This window comes from Trichomonas vaginalis, chromosome II (genome assembly GCF_026262505.1).
Source record: "Trichomonas vaginalis G3 chromosome II, whole genome shotgun sequence".
NCBI lineage: Eukaryota > Parabasalia > Trichomonadida > Trichomonadidae > Trichomonas > Trichomonas vaginalis.
The window spans coordinates 19,699,551-19,711,724 of NC_067204.1; the positions used below are offsets into that span (position 1 = coordinate 19,699,551).

General features: G+C 29.3%; 1 protein-coding gene and 1 pseudogene across 2 annotated transcripts, besides 2 other annotated features; both read right to left on the bottom strand.

Moving 5' to 3' along the window:
* Positions 1–5,844: part of a mobile genetic element that runs on past the window's edge.
* TVAGG3_0574170 lies at positions 12–952 on the bottom strand (annotated as a pseudogene). The gene has a single exon. A coding segment is annotated over exon 1 (941 nt).
* Positions 5,845–7,946: 2,102 nt separating the features above from the next.
* On the bottom strand, positions 7,947–8,390 carry TVAGG3_0574180 (protein of unknown function, DUF4108 family; the record flags this gene model as incomplete). The annotated part of the gene is made up of 1 exon (XM_051238908.1): positions 7,947–8,390. The coding sequence occupies one exon, from the start codon at positions 8,388–8,390 to the stop codon at positions 7,947–7,949; it is 444 nt and encodes a 147-aa protein (XP_051096732.1).
* A 318-nt stretch (positions 8,391–8,708) lies between these two features.
* Positions 8,709–12,174: part of a mobile genetic element that runs on past the window's edge.

A 12,174-nucleotide genomic window follows, 5' to 3' on the forward strand; every position in this document is an offset into this window, starting at 1 on the left:
GGACCTCTCACATCCATAGATGTATAAATAGAACCTACTGGGTTCATTAAATCAAACATATGAGATATTATAGGATTGTCTCTTTTGAACTTAAAATATAGTGTAACTATTTCGGGTTTCTTCTGGTTTGTGTCAGAATATTTTTTATAATATAATCTTATGTTTTCAGGGTATGTAAAATCTTGACTATAATATTTATTTTTGTCATCTTCATAATAGTATACTATTCTCGTTTTTTCTATTGCATTATATCTTTTATATCTATAATATCTAAATATAATGTTTGCTTTTTTGGGTCTACATGTGCGTCAACACCATAGTCATAATAATACGGTGCTGGAGCTACGTTAGACAATGTCATATCCGTCATTTCATAAACTCTTAAATATTTCTTTTGTTCGTCTCCATATAAGTTTAAGTAGCAGTTGTTGTCTAATGGAACTTTAACTTGTGTGCCATTATTCTTTATATAGCCTACATACATTTCATTGTTATTTTTCGGAATGAGTTTATACCGTATACCATTTCTTAAGGACTGTACAAACTCCCATCTAAAATATTTGTTTTCTTCATTGACAGAAAAGTCGCCAACAATAGTTTCAATATTTTTTGTTCCAACTAAACTTTGGTATATTTCGTTAACAAATGATATATCTGCTTTCTTTGCTAACTCATCGTTAACATATTCCTTATCTGCCTTCTTTGCTAACTCATCGTTAACATATTCCTTATCTGCTTTCTTTGCTAACTCATCGTTAACATATTCCTTATCTGCTTTCTTCCCTAACTCATCGTTAACAAATGATATATCTGCTTTAAGGTCTAAACATTCTGAAACCCATCCTGTATCAGCTTTAGTTTTAAGAATCTTCGATGTCCGTTCATGATACCATTCAACCCTTTCTATAATTTCATTATCTTTTTCATTAACATATTCCTTATCTGCCTTCTTTGCTAACTCATCGTTAACATATTCCTTATCTGCCTTCTTTGCTAACTCATCGTTAACAAATGATATATCTGCTTTCTTTGCTAACTCATCGTTAACATAAGTTTTATCTGCTTTCTTTGCTAACTCATCGTTAACAAATGATATATCTGCTTTCTTTGCTAACTCATCGTTAACATATTCCTTATCTGCTTTCTTCATTATGTCATTTAGGAAACCTTTTATGAATTCCTCATTTAAATTAAATCTTCCAATCTTCAAAACTTTAGGAAATGCATTTAATGCGTAATATCTTTGTTCTTCTGGTGGAATTGATGTTATATCATCCGTTTATTCCTTTAATTTTTGAATTCATAAATAAAATTTCTTTTATATTTGATATCACTGCACCACTTTGCAAACGAATTCGAAATGGTCATTTTTCAATACTATCTCCAAATCTCCATATTTCAACATTTGCGTTTGTTCTGCCGTCTTTGAATTATATGCATATATGGCGTATGTAATGGTCTGTGGTTGCTGTTGTTTAATCATTTATTACGATTTAAAAATAAATATTTAATCTGTTATCTCATCAGCTATTTTTTCTATTTGAAATTGCCATAATATTTCATTCATAAATTCTAAATCACAATCAAATAGGTCAGTTATTCTAAATTTAATATTTGATAAATCTTTTGAATGAAGAATAAATGAATTCCCGGATAATTGAAACGGATATGATAAAGAAAATATGTTTAAGTTGATGGATAAAATGTTTTGTATTGATGGGTAAGAGTTAGGGTCTAATGTTTGATGTGAAAATCTCATTGGGGTATTAACTTTATCACATTTGATTAAAATGAAATTAGAACCAGTGTCAGAATACAAAACATCCCCAACATCTTTTTCAAAATTTAATATCCCCAACAATGAACGAAGACGAGGAGTACAAAATTTAATTTTCAGCGGAAATTTAATAAGGTTATTTATTTCATCAAGTTCAAAAAGTTTATCAGGTTTTGATTTAAAATTTTCTTCATACCATACGATAAATGATTCATTTAAATAACTTAAAATCATGTTAATATCCCATTTCGTTATCACATTATTTATATACATATCATACGTTTTTAGGTCTACGACCCCGCCGCTATGCGGCTCATGGTCATCTTTAATAAATGATATATAATCTGAAGGGTCTAAAAGAATGGGATTAAATTTACCACTCACAGAAACGAGAGTAACATTATAAATTCCGCTAACTGTTAAATTTAATTCACAGTTATTATTCGAAATAATATTGATAATTGACATTTTTTTATTACGATTAAAAATATGGTAAAGCGTTATTTTCCAGTGATAAATAAAACTAGAATAAGATTACCTCAAGAATTCATAAATTCAACGAATAAGAAATTCATTCATGTTATAAATTTTAGTGTTTTCAGAAAATATGAGTCGATGTCATATTCATCATCAGGTTATATTTCACTTCATTCAAATTTAGTTCAATCAAACCCATATAATGACCATTTCATAAGATTTTCAGATGGTATTAAAAATGTAATTGATAGATTAAAATATGAACAGATTGACAATATCGAATTTTTGGAATTTTGGTTTAAATATCCCGATGGAAAAAAGATTGAAGTTAAAGATAAAGCTGATACTATAACAAAAACAATTACAATGACCGATCCGGATAGTGGGGAACAAAAAGAAATAAAACAAACGATAGAAACTGGTGAAAGGTCAATTATTATCGATTATGATTCAAAGGATTATTATTCGATAATGTTAATGCTTGAATATTAAATAGCCTTAACAAAGAATTTTTCAAGTGATATTTTATATTCATCAACTATTTTATTATAAATATCATTATATGTTAAATGAAGTTCAGTTGTTGTTCCGTTCTTTGATATCTTAATTGTGCTAATATCCTTTATAGGATTTATTTTTGCAACTGTTCCGCAGCATGAAACCTCATCATCTATGAAAAATTGAATCTTCACGTCTGAATCTTGAACATCACAAAGAATGGCGATAATGTGAATTAATGATTCATAAGGTAAAATAATTAAACCGGATTGGTCAATTAAATTTATTATTGAATCATAATTATCAGTTATGATATCACGGTAAATTTTCATTAATTCAGAATTAATGTCTATTTTATATGGCGCATTGCGACTGTAATCGTAGATTCCTGGGTTCTCGATGTTTGATGAAAGAGGTGGGGGGTATGTTGGATAAGTGGGAATTTCAACAGGTTCTTTACCAGGTTCAGATAAAATGATTGGGTCTCCATTCTCATGGTTTTCTTCATTCTCCTCATTCTTCGGTAAGTCACGAGTTAATAAATTTGGTTGAGTTGCTGACCTTGTTAATTCAGGACTAACATTAACTTTAACATTTTGAATAATTCGTGATTTATCATCATTTACGTTATAACCAACCGTAATCTCTGCTTTTGCGTTAGTGTTCTTTTGACTAGTGAAACGTCTTCTCATTTATATTCGAATAAAAAAATATATTTAAACTTTTATTTTGCTGGAACTTTTGAATCTATTATTTCCTGTATTTGTTCATGAAGTTGATTTTTAGCATTTTCATCGAAATTAATAGACCGAATATATTCATTAATTGCATTCTTATAATCATCTGATTTCTCAAATTTTCTTTTATCTGATTCCTTAACTAAATCATAAGTTAAACCTCGTTGCTGATATAATGGTTTCTTAATTAAATCTTTGAATGCTTGAGATAAAGCACCTGATGCAATTCTTGCTACTATAATTGGTTGGAATTGCTGTTTAAGTTCATCTTTAACATTTGCGAAAACTGGATCGAATAAAGCAACTTTAAAGAATTTCTTAGCTGGAATTTCAGGTCTTAAATTTGCATATTGACCATCAAACTGGTTAGAATATCGTGGTAATCCATCCGGTCCCTCTTCAATAGCATTTAATTCTTCATTGAAGTAAGAATATGGATTATGACGGTATGAATTAATTGGACCATTTTCACCTTCTCCAATGTATTGTTTAACAGCTTTTCCATTTTCATCAAATTGCATAGGATAATGTTCATTATATGCTTTACGTTTAGGATAATCCGTCATTGTTAATTTATACCCATTTATGACTTTAATATTTCCTTGACCATCAGTAACGAAAACTTCATTTATTCCATCAGGTTTTCCATTTGGACCCGTAATGTCTGCTTCGTGTGCTTCCCAATTTGGTCCGTGACGTTTGGCATATGCTTGAGCTTCTGGTAATGTTAAAACGTTTCTCATTTGTTTAACATCCTTTTGAAGACCGGCAACAATGTGGACTAATTCTTTCATTCCGTCTGGAACTTTCATAGTTCTATTATATGCACCCTTTTTGTTTGTTCCTTGTTTTAATGGAACCTGTAGAAGATTTGCAATTTCTGTCATGTTTAATTATAAATAAAAAATAAAAATTAATTATAAAAAGTTATTCGAATTTAATGGAACCTTTATTTAAATCAACTATTATTTTTCCATGTTCTCCTAATTGTTGATATTGTGTGTAAAGTTCATTAATGCTCATTGGTAAATTCACTTGATAAAGCATAACGTTCAACTGTTGACGACTAAAACCACTGAAAATGAAAAGGGTGGACAGGTTTGATTTAATGTTTGTGCTTAATGCTTTAAAGTATTGAACAGCCATGAAGAATGAACACTGAATGTGTCGACATTGAGTTAATAATTGATTAAAATATGATTTCTCATTAGTTATTAGTTTTGATTTCACCGCATCATCTAGAAAAATGAGTGAATGCAAAAATTCTCTATCAAAATTTGAAATAGAAAGTGTTTCAAATAATTCATCCCGTTGTTTATCAATAATTTTATCCTCTAATCCTTGCTTCTTGATTGTATTATATAATTCTTTATACATTACAAAGTTTTTTAAATAATCTTCTGCTTCTTCTTGTGATAAATAAATAATTGGAATTTTGATTAAATGCTTTAAAGATTCAAATGTATCATCTGAAGGTGAACCTGAACGGTTGATATAAATTAACACATGTGAATAGGGTGAAGTGTTAGCAATAATGATAATTTGTTTTAATATCGTTAATGTTTTACCTTTATTTTGTTTACCAATTGCTGCAGTGATTGAATTTAAGTAACATTCAGAATATGGAATTTTCATTAATTTTTCCTTAGATAGAGCATTTCTATTATCACTCAATGCTTCATTAATCATATCATCTACGTATGTATTATATACTCCTGCTAATTCTTCATAAGGGGTGGATGAATTTAAATCCATTTAATCAAAAATAAATTTATAATTTTAAACATTTCTATTCATCAATATTTCATCATATGAACTTCTATACTGCGGTGGTGTACCTGTTGGATGATATTTCAAACCTTCATCCGGTGTCCATGTCCAATATGTAGTCCTAGTAAACCAAACCTGAGGAGGATTTGTCACTTTTGAACAGTAAGTGTCATTTTCACCCTGAATGATTGGATAAGCTTTCACTTGTACTGTAACTTGTGAGTTGAAAGTTTCTAATCCATCAAAGAATATACCCGCTCCATCACGTTGAACTGGAATAGTGCATAAGAATGAAGTTTGGTCTTTCCATGTTCTAGCTAATGGTGTGCCATCATCATCATTCAGTGGTCTAGTTAATGAGTCCTCGTATTCTTCTGTGCATTCATTCACTCCATCTAAATCAGAAGCTTGAAGCATACGTGTAAAGAATATGTCACCCACTGTGGTCATCGCTTGATCGGGGAAGTTTCTGGAATCTATAGTGACCTGAAGACCTCGAAGCATTGGATTTTCTAAAACCGTTCTTTGCATTGCATTCTTCGGAAATGTTAACACAACATCTGTAACATTATGAAGAGCGTATGAGAAATCTGAGCTAATACCTTCAGGAGTGATGCAACCTCCATTTAGTGAACGAACGTCAATATGTTGAGCTGGAATCATGAATGGATCTTCCTTACTAAATAAACGTGGTATTGCTTTAACTGATTCTTCAATTAAACCGTATCCTGGTGTAATGCATTTATCCTCTAAAACTTCCATCTTTGTGCATGAAATAATAACGTCTTCAACTGTTGCGTCAGCAGATGTAGTGGCTAAGCTTGTAATTAATTTGGCAGGAAGTCCGATTTGTTGGAATTTGCGATCATATTTATAAACATGATTCATAATCTTTTCATAATTTTCATCAGTTATCTTTTCATAAACGTAATTTTGTAAATCAGCAACTCTTAACGGGTCAACCTGACAAAATACTAAAGTATCCCTGAAAACATAATATTTAAGAATGATTTCACCAAATGATTTAGGATAATCATCGAACGCCTGAAATGCTAACAAATCATTTACCGGAATAATCATATCAAAAGTGACATCAACTTCTTCATTTGCTTTCTTGAAAACTTCTGAAGGGTCAATATATTTACCACATACTGAGTTATCATATTTTTGAACATTATTATATAACGAATGAACAAACTTTTTAACTTTCCTTTCTGATTTTGGTTTATATGTTGCAAATGCGAAAGATTCACGGGCGCAATCCATCTGAAGATAACCAGCATCACCTCTTTCGGTTTCTACTTCTAATTGCTTAAAGCTTTGATTTGATGATTTGTAACCAACGAATAAACGCATGCATTTAAAAGCGGCATCACATGTGAAAGCTTTATTTGAAACTAGAGTTGCTTTAACTTTGCGTTTAATATATGTGTCACCTAATTGGTTCACATCATGAGCCGGATTTGTAATTCTTAAATGAGTTTGTTTATCATCAAAATATGGAGCATCAGAGTCATAGCATGAACTTTCAAGTTCTCTATAATATCTTCTTCCATCATTCTTTGCGAATATTTCATTTATCTTTTCGAATGAATGAAATACATTTCCATTAATCGGTTTAGTGTTTGGCACTAAATAGTTAGTCGTCATTTATTATTAAATAAAAAATCAAAATTAAAAGATGAAAATGAATTTTTAATTTTAATGAAATAATCAACTATGGCTGCAGGATTCTTTAAGAAACTGTGGGATAAAGTAAAAAGAGGAGCGCATAAAGTTTGGGAAGGGATTAAGAAAGGAGCAAATTGGATATTTAAGAATAAAGAAGCAATTAGTGACGTTGCTGAACAAATAGCACCTAATGTTCCGGTAAGGGAAGTATTAAATAAAGGAGATAAGGTTTATCGTCGACTACAACCGATACTAAGATAAAAATAATATTTATTTATTTTTCCACTATCTACCCCCTATTTTATTAAGTATTCCTTCAGCAATTCCACCAACTGCGTTACCTGCTTGTGCTCCCATCGCCGGATTACCTGCTTTAGCACCTAATACTCCTCCTATGATAGTTCCTGCCGTTTTCGCTACTGGTGCCAAAAAGTTTGCAACGGGTTTAATAATCTTTTGATGAACCCAACTTGCAGCTTTCTTAATTCCTTCCCATAATTTTTTAAAGAATCCTGCCGCCATCTCTGATTTAATATTAATTAAAAAATATATTTCATCACTTATATTCTAATTTTTTATTTAATGATAAATGAAACCGATTTTAAAAATAAATGAAACAGAGGAGGAAGAAATAAATGAAAGTGAAAATGTTCAACAAAAAATAAACGTTGTTAAACCAATTACTGAAATAAAAATTTTTTCATCTGTTGATGAATTTAATGACTATTATGCTAATAATAAAAAATTATTTGAAGAATTGACAACATGTAAATTGAATAAAATGTTTAAAGTTGAGGACAGAGTCCAAGACCCGGAGGATTCAAAATTTCAAAAATAAAAGGTGTTGTTAGTTTAAAATCTATTCCTCAATCAAGAATCACCTCATTAATGAAAATTGATGATTTAACAAAAAGAATAGAAATTATTGAAGAGCGAATAAATCAAATTATTGATTTCATAAATCATGACTCGTTGAGCCCGGGTCCTTAAAGCTCAAGGCACAAAGTGCCCAGGACTTAAAGTCCATCACTGAGTTCAAGGTTATATTCATCAAATATTTCATTATTAAATGCAACTTCTGCTAGTTTATTTATTTTTTCAATACGATCATTTGAAAGTCTATCGTTTAATTTTTTCTGAAGTTTTTCATTTTCTAGTTCTGAAACTTTATTTGGATGATATTTAAACCCGTTAAATTCTTTTTCCTCAGTTTTGATCATTAATTTACAAAGAACTTTTGTGGTTGGAATTCGTTTAAACCATTTATCATTAATATTTGTTATAAATTCAATATCTGGAATTAATTCCCAAATTTTTGCATTTTCAATTAATTTATTATCAAATGCAAAAGCAATAGGTTTAATATTAAACTTACCTTTATAATATATACTTTCTACATAATCATCGAAATAAACATCTACTTGTTTAACATTTTCAAGAATTGGTGAAAGAACATCCATTAATTGATTGACGGTTACGAATCTTGATCCACTCATTTTCATACGAATTAAAAAAATAAATTATTCAAAAAATGTAAGACATGAATTTTTAAAGTTTATTTTTTTATTTTTTTTATTTTTTTTATTTCATTATGTATGGGTTTAGTGAAAATTTCTTACGATTCTGAAAATTTTTAAATCTTGATTTATTCAAAAACGTAAGAATAAAAACCGTAAAAATCATACATTTTTTACTTCATATGTAAAAAAAAATGATACAAAATCGCTCAAAAATGTATGAATTCTTACGTTTACAAAAAAAGTCACAAAACCACTAATTTCCGGGTTTTCTTCTGGTTTGTGTCAGAATATTTTTTATAATATAATCTTATGTTTCAGGGTATGTAAATCTTGACTATAATATTTATTTTTGTCATCTTCATAATAGTATACTATTCTCGTTTTTTCTATTGCATTATATCTTTTATATCTATAATAATCTAAATATAATGTTTGCTTTTTTGGGTCTACATGTGCGTCAACACCATAGTCATAATAATACGGTGCTGGAGCTACGTTAGACAATGTCATATCCGTCATTTCATAAACTCTTAAATATTTCTTTTGTTTCGTCTCCATATAAGTTTAAGTAGCAGTTTGTTGTCTAATGGAACTTTACTTGTGTGCCATTATTCTTTATATGCCTACATACATTTAATTGTTATTTTTCGGAATGAGTTTATACCGTATACATTTCTTAAGGACTGTACAACTCCCATCTAAAATATTTGTTTTCTTCATTGACAGAAAAAGTCGCCAACAATAGTTTCAATATTTTTGTTCCAATAAACTTTGGTATATTTGTTAACAAATGATATATCTGCTTTCTTTGCTAACTCATCGTTAACATATTCCTTATCTGCCTTCTTTGCTAACTCAATCGTTAACATTATTCCTTATCTGCTTTCTTTGCTAACTCATCGTTAACATATTCCTTATCTGCTTTCTTCCCTAACTCATCGTTAACAAATGATATATTTGCTTTAAGGTCTAAACATTCTGAAACCCATCCTGTATCAGCTTTAGTTTTAAGAATCTTCGATGTCCGTTCATGATACCATTCAACCCTTTCTATAATTTCATTATCTTTTTCATTACTAATTCCTTATCTACCTTCTTTGCTAACTCATCGTTAACATATTCTTATCTGTTTTCTTTGCTAACTCATCGTTAACAAATGATATATCTGCTTTCTTTGCTAACTCATCGTTAACATAAAGTTTTATCTGCTTTCTTTGCTAACTCATCGTTAACAAATGATATATCTGCTTTCTTTGCTAACTCATCGTTAACATATTCCTTATCTGCTTTCTTTCATTATGTCATTTAGGAAACCTTTTATGAATTCCTCCATTTAAATTAAATTCTTCCAATCTTCAAAACTTTGGGAAAGCATTTAATGCGTAATATCTTTGTTCTTCTGGTGGAATTGATGTTATATCATCCGTTATTCCTTTAATTTTTGAATTCATAAATAAAATTTCTTTTATATTTGATATCACTGCACCACCTTTGCAAACGAATTCAAATGGTCATTTTTCAATACTATCTCCAAATCTCCATATTTCAACATTTGCGTTTGTTCTGCCGTCTTTGATTATATGCAATTATGGCGTATGTAATGGTCTGTGTTTGCTGTTGTTTAATCATTATTTACGATTTAAAAATAAATTTAATCTGTTATCTCATCAGCTATTTTTTCTATTTGAAATTGCCATAATATTTCATTCATAAATTCTAAATCACAATCAAATAGGTCAGTTATTCTAAATTTAATATTTGATAAATCTTTTGAATGAAGAATAAATGAATTCCCGGATAATTGAAAACGGATATGATAAGAAAATATGTTTAAGTTGATGGATAAAATTGTTTTGTATTGATGGGTAAGAGTTAGGGTCTAATGTTTGATGTGAAAAATCTCATTGGGGTATTAACTTTATCACATTTGATTAAAATGAAATTGGAACCAGTGTCAGAATACAAAACATCCCCACAATCTTTTTCAAAAATTTAATATCCCCAACAATGAACGAAGATGAGGAGTACAAAATTTAATTTTCAGCGGAAATTTAATAAGGTTATTTATTTCATCAAGTTCAAAAAAGTTTATCAGGTTTTGATTTAAAATTTTCTTCATACCATACGATAAATGTTCATTTAAATAACTTAAAATCATGTTAATATCCCATTTCGTTATCACATTATTTATATACATATCATACGTTTTTAGGTCTACGACCCCGCCGCTATGCGGCTCATGGTCATCTTTAATAAATGATATAATAATCTGAAGGGTCTAAAAGAATGGGATTAAATTTACCACTCACAGAAACGAGAGTAACATTATAAATTCCGCTAACTGTTAAATTTAATTCACAGTTATTATTCGAAATAATATTGATAATTGACATTTTTTTATTACGATTAAAAATATGGTAAAGCGTTATTTTCCAGTGATAAATAAAACTAGAATAAGATTACCTCAAGAATTCATAAATTCAACGAATAAGAAATTCATTCATGTTATAAATTTTAGTGTTTTCAGAAAATATGAGTCGATGTCATATTCATCATCAGGTTATATTTCACTTCATTCAAATTAGTTCAATCAAACCCATATAATGACCATTTCATAAGATTTTCAGATGGTATTAAAATGTAATTGATAGATTAAATATGAACAGATTGACAATATCGAATTTTTGGAATTTTGGTTTAAATATCCCGATGGAAAAAGATTGAAGTTAAAGATAAAGCTGATACTATAACAAAAACAATTACAATGACCGATCGGATAGTGGGGAACAAAAAGAAATAAAACAAACGATAGAAACTGGTGAAAGGTCAATTATTATCGATTATGATTCAAAGGATTATTATTCGATAATGTTAATGCTTGAATATTAAATAGCCTTAAAGAATTTTTCAAGTGATATTTTATATTCATCAACTATTTTATTATAAAATATCTTATATGTTAAATGAAGTTCAGTTGTTGTTCCGTTCTTTGATATCTTAATTGTGCTAATATCCTTTATAGGATTATTTTTGGCAACTGTTCCGCAGCATGAAACCTCATCATCTATGAAAAAATTGAATCTTCAACGTCTGAATCTTGAACATCACAAAGAATGGCGATAATGTGAATTAATGATCATAAGGTAAAATAATTAAACCGGATTGGTCAATTAAATTTATTATTGAATCATAATTATCAGTTATGATATTCACGGTAAAATTTTCATTAATTCAGAATTAATGTCTATTTTATATGGCGATTGCGACTGTAATCGTAGATCCTGGGTTCTCGATGTTTGATGAAAGAGGTGGGGGTATGTTGGATAAGTGGGAATTTCAACAGGTTTTTACCAGGTTCAGATAAAATGATTGGGTCTCCATTCTCATGGTTTTCTTCATTCTCCTCATTCTTCGGTAAGTCACGAGTTAATAAATTTGGTTGAGTTGCTGACCTTGTTAATTCAGGACTAACATTAACTTTAACATTTTGAATAATTCGTGATTTATCATCATTTACGTTATAACCAACCGTAATCTCTGCTTTTGCGTTAGTGTTCTTTTGACTAGTGAAACGTCTTCTCATTTATATTCGAATAAAAAATATATTTAAACTTTTATTTTTGCTGGAATTTTGAATCTATATTATTCCTGTATTTGTTCATGAAGTTGATTTTTAGCATTTTCATCGAAATTAATAGACCGAATATATTCATTAATTGCATTC